Source organism: Aquarana catesbeiana, linkage group LG02 (genome assembly GCF_042186555.1).
Source record: "Aquarana catesbeiana isolate 2022-GZ linkage group LG02, ASM4218655v1, whole genome shotgun sequence".
Taxonomy (NCBI): Eukaryota; Metazoa; Chordata; class Amphibia; order Anura; family Ranidae; genus Aquarana; species Aquarana catesbeiana.
The window spans coordinates 172,807,831-172,825,091 of record NC_133325.1 but is presented as its reverse complement, the minus strand read 5'-3'; the positions used below and the strand labels follow the sequence as shown (position 1 = coordinate 172,825,091).

Sequence of the window (17,261 nt, the reverse complement as noted above, 5' to 3'; positions counted from 1 at the left end):
GAATAACTAACACACAGGCACAACTTTATATAATTTAGAATGCACACTGGCACAGCTTTATATAATATATGATGGATAGCACGCTTTAATTTAGGATGGACACTGGCACAGCTTTATAGGATGGATCACACACTGGCACAGCTTTATATAATAAAGGATGGATCACACACTGGCACAGCTTTATATAATAAAGGATGGATCACACACTGGCACGGCTTTATATAATAAAGGTTGGATGACACACTGGCACGGCTTTATATAATATGGGATGGATCACACATTGGCACAGCTTTATAAAGCATAGAATGCATAACACGCTGGTACAACTCTATATTATAGCGTGGCTAGCACACTGACACTGCTATATATTACAGGGTGAATCACACCCTGGCACTGCTATATTACAGGTTGGATAATCATAACACACTGACACAACTATATATTACAGGTTGGGTAACACAATGGTACAGCTGTATTTATTAAAGGGTGGCTAACACGCTGCCACTGGTATCTATTACAGGCTGGATCACAGAAAGCATTGTTATCTATTACAGGATGGATAACACACTGGCACTGCTATCTATTACCGGGTGGATAACACACTGGAACTGCTATCTATTACCGGGTGGATAACACACTGGCACTGCTATACAGTATATTGCAGGGTGGCTAAAACAATGCAGCATAGGATGGATAACACACTGGTACAACTATATATTTTCCAGGGTGGATCACGCACTGGCATCGCTTTATACAGGGTGGATAGCACTGTATATAGGGATAACAGACTGGCACTGCTATATATTACACGATGAATCACACACTGGCAGAGCTGTATTACCGGGTAGCTAACACACGTGCATAGCAATATTACTGGGTGGATAGCAGACTGGCACAGCTATTTATTACCGGATGGTTCGCACACTGGCACTGCTATATATTACCGGGTAGCACAGGTATTAGTTATAGGACCGATAAGACTTTGCCACTGCTGTGTGTATTACAGGGTGTAAGACACAGAGCTGGCTGAGATATAAGACAGATATAGAGGGAAGATGAGATGGCAGCTGGTTGCACACATGCTGATGAGGGCACGATCAATGTGCATGGTGGAGGGGATGATGAGAGATGAGAGCCAGGTGCACACCTATTGCTGAGCGCTGATGCTCTGGGATGCTCTGATACATGGAGTAATGCTGAGTGCCTCTATGAGATGTTCTCCTCCAGCAGCCCAGCTCTACCTATCTCCAGCAGAGCCGGATCGCAGAGACACAACACTCGGAGCTGAGCTCAGACATCATCAGATGGGAGGGATGGAGAGGCTAGGACAAGGCAGTTCCAGCGAGAGGACGATTGGAGGAATAAAAAATGATGAAAGGAGGGGGTCTTTCCTTCCCACCATTGGAGGGGCTGGGGGTGGCAATGGACCTTGAAACTCCTTCCTTGGACTTTCTCCCGTAACACATCACACTTCCACATCCTCAAAGCAAGTGGATAACACTGTAATCTCACACTTCTCCCCTTCTTCTCAATCTTTTCCCTCTGCCTCTACTTCAAAAAAAACTCCAGCACCCCACACCTTGCCTGTCCTCTTCTCACCTTCACCATAGACAGACAGTGGCTGGTTCAATGGGGGAAGGTCTGATTCCTGATCTCTGGACAGGTGACTGTGCCCTGAGCTAGGAAGACTCAACAAGCTTCTCTTCTCTAAGTGGAGACCAGTTCTCTTAAGACAATGGATCTCCTCACCTGGGCATTTGCCATGTTCTGCCAGTGGATTCTGCACAAGGTAAGGCAGACAAGGTGGGAGATACTTCTGGGGGTCTGGTGATGCAGAGAGGAGTGTCCCAGTTTTCCCAGTTTTCTCCTCCAACAAGTTTTGAACTGGTATATATTTTTTTCATATCATGCATTCTGAAAAACAAGGTATGGGCTGATGATCTCCAGCAAGTCTCTCTGGCTGGTATGGGCTGATGATGATGGCAAGGTATGGGCTGATGATCTCAATCAGTCTCACTGATGATCTCCAGCCAGACTGGCTGGAGATCATCAGCCCATACCTTGTTTTTCAGAATGCATGATATGAAAAAAATATATACCAGTTCAAAACTTGTTGGAGGAGAAAACTGGGATCTGGAGCAGGAAAGGAGTAGGTGGCAAAGCAAGCCTCCTGCTTAGTAGACCTCATTGTGTGGGTTGCTGTTTCTCTCTTACAGACTAAACACAGTACTGAGCTCTGAAAAGATGAGCTCAGGTTTATTGGCATGTGCAGGATAAGTACTTGTTTGCTTAGATCTGTTCCCTATCCAACAAGCAGTAGTCATTAGATGACTCTCCTGAGCTGTAGGGAAAATGGCACTATAATCTGGGCACTGTATGGTGCCCCCTTATCTTCTCCGCACATGCTGCTGGGGGGCACCTTGGTCTATTTTCTGTGCTGTGAATGGCTCTTCCTGTCATTTAGGAGCTTATTTACTCTCAGTAGTTGACTTGTGAAATCTGGTGCAAATGGGAATAAAAACATAACTGTTGTTCATTGGCAACCCACTTCTTCCTTCCATTCTCTAACTAGTAGTGAAAAGTTGAAAAAGGGACCACTTTACTTCAGCTTTTAAAGTTAGCTCCAGTGTCTTCTGTTGCAGGGTGATGTATTTGTCTGCATTGTATTTAAACAATTAAATGTTCATTTTTGTCACAATCCATTTGCAGCCTAGATAGTTAAATCACAGTCACAGGCAATTGCTTAGGAGGTGCAAAGTAAAGTGAAGTGACAGAGTGCAAACTAATGTCACCAATAGCAGAAAGTCAAATTACATAGTCTGATCAGTAGAAGGGAGTTTGGTTGCTAGGGGTCCTGGCACTGTATATAGCCTTCACTTTTGCATTGCCATATTTTGTAAGCTTGATTCAAAATTGAATAAAAACAATTCAATTTTGTTGCAGGGAATTATGATTGCCTGTGTATAGTATCCATAAGCCACTGGGAATAAAGAGTTAAAGAGCCTACTCCATATCCTATTATAAATAGTGAATTATTCACACTAACAGTGTACCACAGGGTGCTGCATGTGCATGCTAATAAGATAGGTATTAACTCCTTAGCATAAAAATGGGGTAGATCAAACAATATATATAAGGCCCGCAAGGCAGTACCAGCTGAAACCCATATATCGCATAAAAGGTGCCTTTGTAACCAGAACTCATTGTGTCAACTTAAATGCAATATGATCAATGTGACTTGACCACTGGCTTTTCAGATTCCAAGGTTATTCAGATCTACAATAGGTATCATACAACTACAACATGAAGACTTGTATAAAGGATTGTACTTATAAAGTATACTACAAGTCATCCAATCCATTCAAGTAGAACTTAGCTTTATCACCATAAGAAGTATTATAATAAGCACCCTTTTCTGTATGACTGTTGTTTGAAGTGTTTTAATTTTTCTTTGCCAAGTCACACTCTATTGAAACCTGTTTTCCTCTTTACACTAGCATGAAAAATGTTGTTTCTAAAATTCGTTGGCAAGAGCCGGTCGTTTATATAGGGCTGTGCCACACAACTTTACACCATGATACACCATTTCAGGACTATTGCTGCATTCTGTACTTTAATACCTTGCACTGCTACATCTAAGTCCCCATGTAAATGATGCAATGTGGCCAGGGATGAAGGAAAGATACATAATCCTTATTTGAATAGCGCCCTAAATATGTTGTGTGAAAAGAAGGTCTAGAAGAGAACTGTTGGGTTTATGTAAACTACAGTGCTCACATAATATTAAATCAGCAATCATTTCCTAGCTCATGTATAGAGTAAGTGTACCCATCATGAAAATAATTTATATTCACAGTGAACATAAATTATAAATTAATAGGATTCATCGTACACTGTGCATAGACTATAGAGTCTTGCTTCTGCTCTAAAACCCACAAAATAGAAATATCAGTGACAAATTGTATGTTGTTTAATGAAATTATATAAAATTTTATTTAATATTAGTTAAAAGTCATTGAGTATATGGTCGTCAACATTTGAAATTACATTGTTTAATTCACATTAAAAATCACAGTATCATATACAGTAACATGTCTATGGTTTTGGCAGAAGAAGCCAAAGAATACCAGTTTTTTAAGGCAATCAGTAATAATATGAACATTAACAATTACAGTCCTCCTGTTAATACGTAACTGTGCTGCATTATGAGCGTGGAGTGATGTTTTATATTAGTTATTAAAGCCTTAGCAGATTGCATAAACACTATTCATTCTTAACCTTGTGCCCTAGTGGAATTCATGCAGGTAAAAGAAAAACATGTATGGTTTGCAGAGGTTTTTTTTTAAAGGAATGTTATATTGGTGAGCTACTCATTAGCTAATCTCTCCAAAAATCTATTCTATGATGATCCTGCTTTCAATTGCGAGCTACTTTGCAAAGTTCATTTTGCACATCCCATTGAGTTACATCATGTGTAATCAGCCAACTGAGCTTAACAAAGTTTCATGCTTTGACTGTAAAAACATTATATATTATCCTTCATACTCATGGCTTAGTTTTCATATCAAACGATTATCCAAATTTGTTCTTTCAAGTTCAGTACTTGTGGGCCTGACACCAATTATTTATATTTCTTAATAACCTGTTGAAGTAGGTCAGAATGCCATATGATTGTGTCTACTGCAAAGAAATGACTTTCTGTGGCCCTTAACAATTAGTGTTTGGCAGTCCTGATCTAGACGATCTAATCAGGAGGGAAAAAAAGGTGTGAGGCCTAAGAGCATAGTTAGCTAAATGGAACTTCAGCACATTTTGTATGATAAAGAATTTGAACATATATGTATAAAGAAAATGAATGAAGTTTCTGTGCCTATAGGAGTATAGAAAATGCTTGAGTAATGTCCGAGAGAGACTTCGGAACAACTGACTAAGAGTACACTCTTAAACAAAATGTTATATATTGTTGATGTTTGTTGTGTAGTAGAAAATGTGCTCATATACTGCTAATAGGGTGCTTAGATGTAATACTGTTTAAATGGATTTATCTATTGTAGGCTTCTGTTTCTACTGGCAGTCAGCACACAATCCACTGATGTGATCAACCTCTACCTACATTTAGTACCTTTGCCGCAGGGCATACAGGATACATTTAAAAACAGGATACAATTATTATAATAAGGGTTTTTAATAAAGGGTTTTCTTTTATCAAACATCTAGCTTTATTGCAAATGACACAAAAGCTTTACACTAGAAATATGGGCTTATCATTACCACTTAGGTAGTACACCATTACTTATCTACATATAATATGAAGTCTTTGACCCAATGCAAAGGAGGAAACAATTTAGGAGGAGAGAAATTTATAGGAAAGAGTTGCTCCACATTTACGCCTTTAAGACAGGATGGTATTTAGGCAACCCTTGGGTGGAACTAATTGATACACTGAATGAATAAAATAATAATAAGAGCTGTGCTCATTCACAGCAACTAGCTATACAGCTTGCATAAAATGCACAAAGGCTTAGAGTACCATCTTTTGCCAGTTGTGTGGCATTCTTAGATATAAAGTGTACACTAAGAGGCACATTCCGTAATTCGGTGCAAAGAGCATTTATAATGTCCATCACATAACAACTTCTATCAGCTAATTAGATATCAGTTCTCTGAAGTCTAATTAATAGGAGATACATTTCACGTGTTTGCTACTGGCTTTGTCACCTGCACAGCAAAAAGTATATAATGTGCCACAAACCCAGACACACGTGTACTTGACATCTACTGTAGGTTGCCATAAGCAAAATAAGAGAGGTGCAAACCATGTGAATCTCCAATACTAGTACATGGCATTTACCAAGAAGTCAGGCACTTTAGCATTTTATCCTTCACCCTTTGTTCAGTGTTTGTTCGGTATTCTAATTATAATGTCTCCAGTAGTCAAAATGGCTGCCTATTCCATGTCCAAGTAGTAGCATGACCTTTAGCTGATATCATATCTGCTGCCATTGTCATGATAGTCAGCCAGGTACATATTTCATAGCTCCGGAGGGTAAATGTGTCTTTCAAAGGGGATGTTTAATGTAATTCAAATATTGAACAGAGAACCTTGCAGATGCTGAGGAGTGTCTGAGAACTGGAGGAATCAGCATGTTCTTGCACAGCTCCCTTTGTGACTTGACTATAACTTAGTATGCTGAGGGTATCTGTCACTTGTTCTGTACAGGCCATAATGCTATTGAGCCAGTAATGTAATAAGGCACTCTGCTCTTGTGGTGTTACCAACATGCTGCACTGCTGAGAGAATCAGCAGTTTATTACTCTGAAATGTATTGACTTTATGATTATTGTTGTAATATAAGGGGTTTGGGAATTGTCCCCGGCAAGTCAATCATTGATGTTATTAATACCCCAGCTGTTGTAATGGTTTTAAACAATACTTTATGAAATGGGCATTGGAATGCCTCAAAACGTGTTACCTCCAATGTCCACAATACATATCCTCGTATGTATATTAAACATCCCTTAAATGCACATCTGGCTTAAACAGGCATTGTCTATAAGGATTAATACATTATCAGCCGGCTAGCTGCATCAAAGTGACCCTCGGTGTGGCCAGCCCTACACAAACTACAAATGTTACAGATAATACTGTTTTAAATGGAGGCCAATTGGATCACTTTAAATATTTGGAGGAGAGCTACACACAAAGTCTATACATACAAGCAGGAAGCCCAAAAAGTGTAAAATCAGTTATCTTGTACTGATGTTAATTCAGTAAAGTTAATTTCACTTGTTCACTATGGTTTACCACACTTTCTGAACTGCACTTTGTTACCTGCCCTGTTGATAAATAAGATCGATAAATTTGTAATTGGTTGCTCTAATGGCTCCATGATTGTTTTAATATATCCATATAATACTAGTAATAGTAATAATACTGATAAGAATAAATATAATAGTAACTAGTAATAGTAATATTACCAATAAAAATAAATATAACGGCAACTAGCAATAGTAATAATACCAACAAAAATAAATATGATTCAACTTTTTTTTTAAGAATTCAAGCACTTTGCTCCTGTAGATAGAAAGACTGTAAATATATAAATAATAAAATACAGTACAATTTCCTTTTGTTCTTCTTTGCCATTAGAATTTAATGTGGTCATTAAGTATGATACAAGTGTGTTTCCACTTTTTTGGCCATGTTCCCAGTCACATAGCACAACTTAAAGATATATATCTATATCTATAGATATAGATATAGATATATCTATATCTATATCTATAGATATAGATGTATATCTATATATAGATATATATCTATATCTATATATATGAATAGCTGCTTACCTTTTTACTTGCTTAAAAATCCTACTGAGCTTTCCCCTTCTATGCAGTGTTAAAGAGGGGACTGTGGAGTTATGTATACCATAATTAACCCTGCTTGTACCACACTGGCAGATCTTCATTATCAGTTGTAAACTAGATGTGCATACTGTCTGTTCCAACAAAGGTTTAAAGATCTCAAATGTTTGGTTGTTTGTATGTCAATGCACTTTAAAAAAGACTGACCCTTCAACTGTCCTCCAATTGCACATTACACACTATTCTTAACAATACAAACTATCTGTAGAATCAAATATATAAACCTGAAACAACCAAACAGGTAAGAAATATTTGATTATTTAAGTATGCTGTGTGAATAGGAACAAAACATGTAGAGGTTTCTCAAATCTGTCTTCCAAAGTGGAGCTTTACTTTTTGATAGTGCATATGTATAAGAGTTAAGGGAGTGGTAAAAAGGTGAAAGTGCTTTGAAGGATTTGGGAACCTGTTATTATGCAAATAAGTAGTCAATAGATCAGTATGTTCATTTTTTTTCCTGATTGTTCTAAACAGGTAAAGTACACGTGACTAATTGTGTTAGAATAAATCATTATTATTTCAATGTTTCAGCTCAACTGGATTTATTTTTGGATGTGAGGTATGCATATGCAGTGTTATGTTGTGTTGGAAAAGGTGATATCAAAGAGCAGGAAGTTTAAAAAGGGTAGGCTAAAGCAGAGGATTAGGCTGTATGTGTATTCTGCAAAGGTATTCTTGCACTGGAAGTCAGTAGGCAGGAAAGTGCTAGCTAAGCTAACAGCTTTTCAAAGAAACCTATTCAAACTAAATAGAATCATAATAAAAACAAGTAAGAGAGTCCATTCTAAGGCTGAATTATTATTTATTATTGATCGCGCTTTAAGGGACATGCCAAAATAAAAAGTTGCATTATATTTGTGAAAGATCTGCAATTTTTTATGGGTATTTATATATATATATATATATATATATATATATATATATATATATATATATATATATATATAGTGCAGAAAATGTCTGCAGTGCTTTACGTATTGTACATTCACATCATTCTCTGCCCTCAAGGAGCTTACAATTTGAGGTCCCTATCTCACATGCATGGGCCAGTTTTTTGACAGGAGGTAATTAACCTACCAGCATGTCTTTGGAGTGTGGGCAGAAACCAGAGTACTCAGAAGAAGCTCACGCAGGCACAGGAAGAACATGCAAGCTTCATGCAGGTAGCATCATGACTTGACTTTGAACCCCTAGTGCCTGGAGCAAGAAGTGCTAACCACTGAGCCACTGCTTTTATAACCATTCTATAGTATAATTGTATGGAAATGTCCACACTAGTACAAAATATTATTATTCAAAATTAGTGTAACTTTGGTGTTTATCTTTTTGCTTTGGCATTGGAGAGGAAATAAGGAAACAAACACGTATAGTAGTTGTTTTTTCTGTGCGAGAAACTAGATAGGAAGTAAACCGTGCATTGGAAAAGACCTGCTGACAAATTTTCATAATTTTACGCAATGAAATGTATAAAATATATGTTAGGCAAGTGAAACCTGTCCTTCCAGCATAATGTTTTATGTTAGAAAGATATTTTCAGTGATAGGGTCATGGAGCACCTGAAATCTGGAAAACTATTGGTTTTTTCTTTAAAACAATTCTACATCCTCATTTCAAGGTCTTCTACAAATTGGCAGTCATTTTATAAACATATAATCAGGAGTTTGAGGTTTGACGGGAGTGTTGCTTTAAGTTGTATTGAGGCGGTCACGACTCAGAAAATCAGTAGCAGAGTTTGATTTTCAGATCTAGTGTGTTGTACCTGAACTATAGATGAATCTATTTATGTATATACGTAAACCCAATCGCTAAAACATCTTATAAGCTTTGACATGTTGCTGCTACTTCAAAAGTAATTTGCAAAATGCTTTAATCTGCAACTTTCATTAAAATATTACCTAATGATTCTGTCATGATGATCCTTGTTCAGGCATTTTATGTTATAGTATGACAACCCTCTTTCTCTGTCTCCCAACTTTGCTTCTACATTGTCACCTTGTCTTACGAGTATTTGATGGAGACTACAAGTATCAGTTTGCAATTCCCAAAGCATGGTCCTCTGTTGTCACCATCAGGAAACCCATCCCAAGAAATACAATGCAGCCATCACTGGAGGGAGTGCATGTAGACATGAAGTGGTTGCAAAAAGAATGCCGGAGATCGGCAGCAGTGAGATGCAACAGCGGTTGACAGAAATTATTAGACAAAAATAGGTTAAGTTGGGAGAGCGGTGTCCTGGATGTTTCCCTATACTGTTACCACTGGATGAGTTAGTTAGGATGCCATCACTCCAGCATCTAAGGATCATTTTCTCTTGCTTGGTCCCAAAAGTGATACCCATCGCTTTAGCAAAATAAATGCCATTCCGTTAGGTTACGGTTTAGGTTACGTTTAAAGAGCAGCAGTAGAAAAAAGTAACTTCAGAAAATGCTGCCTAGGAATTTCTGCAGCTGTGTTTAAGTGGGGATGTTTACACAAAGTACTTTTACTTATTATTTTATAAAACCTTATCAGACAGTTTCATCAGGCCTTTAACCACTTCAGCCCTGGAAGAATTTACCCACTTCCTGACCAGGCCATTTTTTACGATACGGCACTGTGTCGCTTTAACTGACAATTGCACGGTCGTGCAATGCTATACCCAAACACAATTGATGTCTTTTTTTCCCCACAAATATAGCTTTCTTTTGATGGCATTGGATCCTCTCTGTTTTTTTATTTTTTGCGCTATAAGCAAAAAAAAAAAAAAAAAACAACAATTTTGGAAAAAAAATTACAATTTTTAACTTTCTGCTATGAAATGTTCCCAAAATAAAAAATGTAAAAAAACAAATGTATTCATCAGTTTAGGCTGATATGTATTATGCTATATATTTTTGGTAAAAAAAAATTACAATAAGCATATATTGATTGGTTTGTGCAAAAGTTATTGCATCTACAAAATAGGGGATTAATTTAGGGCATTTTCATCATTTATTTATTTATTTTTACTAGTAATGGTGGCGATCAGTGATTTTTAGTGGGACTAGAACATTGCGGCAGACAGATTGGACACCTAACTGACATTTTCTTTTTTGGGAACCAGTGACATTATTACAGTAATCAGTGCTAAATATGCACTGTTATTGTACTAATGACACTGGCAGGGAAGGGGTTAACATCAGGGGCGATCAAGGGGTTAAATGTGTTCCCTGTTTGTGTTTTCTAACTATATGGGGGACTGTGTGACTGGGAAACACACAGATCCGTCTTCCTGCTTAGCAGAAAGACAGGATTTGTGTGATTTGTGTGATCTTCCCTGTCAGAATGGAGATTTGACTTGTTAACACAGGTAGATCGCCATTCTGTCACTACGGGGAACGATCGTGGGTGGCCGGCAGACATCGAGTCCACCGGACCCACTGATTGGCTCCCCCACAGGTCAATGGGAGCGCACCTGCCTCCGGCGGCACGCATGCATCCACAATAGTGAGTTCCCAAGCCGACGTACAGCTATGGTGATTCGTGGGATCGTGCCACCTTGCCGCAGTATAATGATGGCGGCTGGTCGGCAAGCGGTTGATGATGCTTCTGGTTAGGGCTGCTGACTTATGGTCCAGTGTCTGCCTTGTAAGTTCCTGATGCTGTAGCAGCATGTAACCACGATACATATGAAGCATAAGCTTCATACTTGTAGACATAGTAGATGCTGTGTTATAGCAATTATTTTACTTTGCGGATGTCTGAAAATATTTTTGTTTAATCTTTATTTTATTAAGTTTGCAGATATTAAAGTACAAAAGACAAATGTCTGTGTTGGACTAGTAAGATACAAACATATCCATAAGAGGAAAACATAAGCATACCCATTTATATATAAGTGCTTTACAGTGAGATCAGTAGAAACCATAAGAATTCGGTCATATTATACCGAAGAGAGATGAAGGACAATTATCCTCATAGCAGAAGCTCAGCAAATACATACTAGAAATGGTAATATAAGCTAAACGAACAGAAAACAATAGGGTACCCATTTATAATACAGCGGAGATAACGTCATACATATGTGGTTGTCCATTTGAGAAACCACCTCTATGTCTAGGATGCTACCATTGAGTGGTGAGCTCAAAAATGGGACAAGCCAAGGAGAAAAGAGTATTGAAAGAAGAGAGAAAAGTAGAAAAAAAAGAAAAGAGGGGGAGGAAAAAAAGGAGGGAGGGACTTGGCCATTGAACAGTAGTAGGAGAGTACGTTCACCTAACAGGATCCCAGAAGTAAGTACAGTCTTAAAATATTTAGATACTATTTTTAGTGGTCATGTATCCACTTATTGTATAACCATTGCTTATTTCTAATAAAGATCAGTTCACAAGTCAGGGTTATCCCTTTGATATTTCCCTACTTGGTGATTACATTATTGAATGATACTATAACGTTCGTGGTACATGGGAGAAGCCTTAATGATAGGGCTTCTCCCATCTTTAATTGCTTTCATGGGCTAGGGTTGAAACGTTTGTACTTTAACTTTCATTTTTCTAACAATAATAAAAGAAATTCTAATTACTGGCAACACTAGTGGTTGTGTCAGGATCTCTCCGTCTTTAACTCTTTTGGGATCCTGCCTGCACAAGCAGAGTTGTGCTCCAGCCATTGTCATCTTTTCTGTCATGGTCTAGTGCAGCAGTGGATAAACTGTTTTTTTGGGTCCCCATCTGTTTTCAATCCATGGGCCCCTTGCCAGTTTAATGAGATTATGCATTAAGGCCATTTTACATTGACATTGGTGTTTTCTTCTGGTATGTATTTGGGAAACATTTCTGAAGTATTTGTAAGTTAGTGTTTAAATTCTGAAAAGTGATGGTGGAAAAAATGGAAATGAGGCTTTCAGGTACTGTGAGTATGTATACATACTGAATACGACTAGTTGATTACATTAAAGAAAATATTTTCTTAGAGGAATATGAACACTACCATTGCTAATCTTCTTCTGAAAACAGTGTAAAGACGTGCACAGTTGAAACTGACTTCATAGCACTTCATAGCACTCAAGTGAAGAACTTTGTTTTAGCATCCCCTTGGCTACCCCTTTGAGTCTGGGGTCACAGGTGGCCACCCATTCTGTCCTTAATATAATCCTTTCCTGATCCAGTGTGCATGGATGAGTGTGCAGGGTCTCAGAAAGATAACCATGGTTAAACTATTAAATATACTTTTACAAACTCAAATTCATGGTAATTAAGATAATAACTACACCAGTAACTAGAGGGATGTAGACTGGGCAGCCAAACACTGCAAAGATGAAAATGAGAGCTCAGCAAGTAGGCAAGTCCTTTCAGTCAATTTAAAGCACAGCTTCTGTTTAGATTTAGATCTTCTCATCCCTTCCTCCCTAGTTCCTTAATCTTTTCAAAGCCAAACTTCCTGGCCGAAGTGCCAACTTACCTTTTTTCAATGTGTACAATGCAAGAAGCCACCACTGTCAAAAATAGGTAAGTAGGTACCTGTGGAGAGATGGAAGATTAACCTACAATAGATTATGGGACTTGGGGCTTTAAAGATTTAGTTATAAACTGGGCCTATCCTTTAAATGTGTGGTGGTCAACTTACAACGCATATGGAGCCTTATATATGGCCCCTGTTGTCACCAAAAGGCTACACATAATCTTCATTTCTCTGAAGAGGCAAGGGAAAATGGTCAGAGACTGTGCTACAGGAGTGCTTGGAGACTGGAGTCATGCTTTTGGAGCCAGTCAGAGACCACAGACCAATTACATGAGATTGCTAGAGACTATTGCTAATAATGGCCTTTTTACAAATCAACTGACTGCTTGGACCCGAGGGCTGCACTGCAAACACCAGAGGGCCGGAGGTTGGGCACCAGGGCATTAAATGCAAAATGTATGCATTTTACAGAAGTAAATAAATATGGGCACTGCTGACTTGTTTTTTAGGTAAATAGTCATCCTTGTGTCACTACTTGGCAACTCACTATGCAGTATACATATGTGGATATCAGGTTTCCTTGTGTTTTATTGGCTGCATGCTTGTTCCAAGTTACTTAAGCTCCGTACACACATGCTGAATGTCAGGAGATAAATAAAAGCCGCCCAACGTCCGGCCCGTGTGTATTTCAGTTGGTCTGTCAGAAGCCGGACGAACATGTTGGAGAGCAATGGCTGAGAGCGCTGATCAGAGTGTTCTGGCGGGGGACCACCCCCCTGTCAGAACACAATAGCTCAGCAGGGGTGATTGCTGTACTATTGTTGGATTGTTAGTACAGCGGCTCCGACCGGAGCTGTCAATTAAGCCTGGTACACCATAAAAAATACAAAAGTGTTAAAAAAAATGTTCAAAAAAATGTGTAAGTTGCAGCAGGTGCATCAAATAAAGTGTCAAGTGTGCAAGTTGACCCTGAGGAAGTCATGAGGGTGTGACGTAACGCGCAGGACGCAAAAAACGTAACCGGAAATCATTTACCGTGAACCGGAAGTTTACTGTGAACCGCAAGTTGTTACCGCGGACCGGAAGTGACGTATGAGGTGGCAGAAAACACCGTTTCTGGTCTCTGTTTGGCTTATTCTCCATCTTTTTGATGTAAGCATATTTCTTATTTTAATAAACTGTGTTTTTTTGTGGTAATGCACTATTGGAGGCATTTTTTTCCATGTGGATTCGGATACCGGGCTGGAGGTGACAATTATTCTTTCCATCAAGTACCCATCCCCTATCCTGACTGAGTCTGGGCCCCGATATTGAGGTGTTTGTCCTAGTAATGGACTAAGGCATTTATTTATGCCCTCGAGGTAAGAGCATTGAGAGCACATTGAAGGAGTGTTGTGACCATTTGAATCACATACTATGTTTTCTTCTATCTGATGGTGAAGATTCCTGAAATGTATTTGCAAAGTGGATTTTATTTTGAACTTTGGCATTTGATACACTTGCTGCAACTTGCACATTTTATTTGATACACCTGCTGCAACTTGCACACTTGACACTTTATTTGATACACCTGCTGCAACTTGCACATTTTTTGAACTTTTTTTTAACACTTTTGTATTTTTTATGGATTATTCTTGCACATTATAGCACCTTGTTGTAATAGTTTGTTATTGGTGCGAAGTTCTATACTAACCTGTTTTTGTTTTCATATACACGTACATATAATTATTTATATACACTTTATTAACACTAGGCGATTTGTGATTTGCAGCATTTCCATTTTTCTTCTTTTTTAATTTATTCACTTTAATAGCGCAGAGGTCCTCTTAATTATATTAAGCCTGGTACACGCTAACAGTTTTTTTTCATTCAACCCAGGGAGTTGAACGTAAAAAAAACCTGACAGCTCCAGTCAGAGCCGCTATACTAACAATCCGACAATAGTACAGCGATCTCCCCCGCTGAACTGTTGCGTTCTGACAGGGGGATGGCCCCCCGCCAGAACACTCCGATCAGTGCTCTAAACCATTGGCAGAGATCGCTGATCGGGAGTCAGTCCGCTGCTGGTTTTCCAGCATGCTCGTACAACAGAAGCTGGCCAAATGGCCGGTTTTAGTCGGACTGACTGACATACACACCGGCTGAATGTCAGACAATTTTGTATTGAACATTTGGCCCGTGTGTGCAGGGCTTTAGTGTGTACCAGGCTTTACTTACTAAGCTGTGTGGCAAGGACAAGGACAACAGACTGGATCTTACATCCTGAGACGTGGTAGATCACTTATATTTCCCATGACAGGTTCCCTTTAAGAGAATGAACTGCTTTCATGCAACTGTGATTAAGATACACTTTGATTTCTAGTATGGACTCAGAAATTATGAGGTTTAATTCCTTTAATTTTAGAAACATACAAAACAGTTGAAAAACTTCATAAACATGTATTACAAAGTAACATGTGAAGGACAAGAAGGACAATCACAGCTCAATCAAGTCCATAACTTCACAGCAGGAGTGATGTGCTCTGAGCATACTGACATCCACAGGGGTGCAATGGTAAGCAAACAAACATCAGTCAAAGACGGCATTCACTGGCACACCATCCATGTATCTGCGATGTACTAATATTGTACTAAAAATACAAATATATTGTTGTAATCCAATCCCGACATGACACAGGATATTATGCATTGCTTAAAGCCATATAATGAAAGCATTACATTTGACAATTGTGTTTATTTGTTCAGGGGCATCATGTTATGTAAAAATAGTTATCACATGAGAAGCCAAGACATCTGTTGGGGTTAACATCATATGTACAGGATTTAAAGCAGAACTAAACTCTCTCTGTCAGCATTAACTATTTTTAATCCTTAAGCTGCTAGCGTTAGTACATAGACATTTCATTTACTTGTTTTAATTTTCTTTTTACATTATTTCAGTTGCTTCCTGGTTTCTGGCCTAGGCAAGTGATACATCCCAGGCATCTTCATCAGCATTTTTTTTCTTTCATCTGCATGCCTGAGCTAAGGGCAGATGGGTTGAAGTAAATGCTACATGAATCATCTGCCCTTACTCAAGGTGGCTGCAGCTAGAAAGACTAGGGACTGTTTTCAAAGTTATTTTTCAACAAAATAAATATAAAAATGTAGACATGGATGTATAGGTGAAGTCGAATAGCATTTTGTTTGTGGTTCTCAGATTCAGTTAAGTTCCACATATATCAAGTGGAAAGAAATCTAAGTTATTTAGGACCAGCTAAAGGAAAACACATCTTCTCCTATAAATTAGTTGTTATAAAAATGTAGCACTGACCATAAATGTAACAGTAAATGATCAATTGATAATAGATTAGAAAAGCAGCTATGATCACCACTATACCACCAATACCACCAGATGCTCACAGATTTAATTGTTTTAAATGATCCTTCAATCAAGAACAATTGTTTGATGCAATAAAGAAAAAGATCAATTTGATCTTGATCAATCAGATTTTCCTGAAGGGTGGTTCATGTTCATTTCTATAAAAACAATCATTTATGGATTGAAATGGTAATTTCACACAAATTATTTCTAAACAAATGTTCATTTAATTGAATCAATCATATCGAAAGATCACATGTTCCATGTATTGTCAGCAATTTTGTTTTAAAAAAAATAAACCAAAAATGAAACTCTTATTGCAGGAGTGTCTGAAATTAGACATGCCAAAGTGACACCAGTAACCCAATAACACAACTTAAAATTATCTTTAAGGAGAATGTGATGATAATGAGGACTGGGCACCCCAAAATGGTGTGAGAAAATGCAGGGCAGCCTTGTTGCTTCAAAATTATTTATTAAAGAAGACACAGAGCCAGCTTTTATCTCCACAGTGAACAGTGATAATCTTCCAGAACGTGACTATAAACTCAGGAATGGCCATTAACAATTCTACCATAACATTAGTTGGCATGTGGTGAGGTGCAGCGCGGCGCGGCGGCAGTAAAGTCCAACCAAAAACAACTACCCGATGGGGACACAACAACACTGGGTGCATTTACAGAATGTTGCAGAGAATAGAGTAGCAGCTGATCTCGGATGCTCCAACAGCATCTGTCTTGAAGGATAGAATGCGGCTTGGCCAGTCTGCGCCCAGATAGGGGAGGCTTCTAGGAAGCATAGCATGTCCCTGACATTTCCCTACTTGTTAGGAACCTCTCCCTACCGCTATCACTGTCCCTGTCAGATGGGCGACCTGTCCCTACACAACCCACACACAGAATATGGGCCAAGCCTGGGAGTCAGGGCCCTAAATTGGCTCTGCCTGACCCAAGATGGCTGCCAGAGTCACATGGGATGGCAGCATCCAATCGGATAGCTTCCCTAGTGACCAAGGAAACCATAGAGGAACCATGTTCCTCTTGACTTTCCCTCCAAC

The 17,261-nt window shown here is 38.6% G+C and overlaps 1 protein-coding gene across 1 annotated transcript in view; it reads left to right on the top strand.

Moving 5' to 3' along the window:
- Positions 1 to 1,036: 1,036 nt before the first annotated feature.
- NXPH4 (neurexophilin 4) overlaps positions 1,037 to 17,261 on the top strand; it is a 361,618-nt gene continuing 345,393 nt past the window's right edge. The window contains exon 1 of the mRNA XM_073613826.1: positions 1,037 to 1,789. Coding sequence (XP_073469927.1) covers positions 1,736 to 1,789 — 54 coding nt within the window. The 5' untranslated portion in view covers positions 1,037 to 1,735. The remainder of the gene's footprint in view (positions 1,790 to 17,261) is intronic.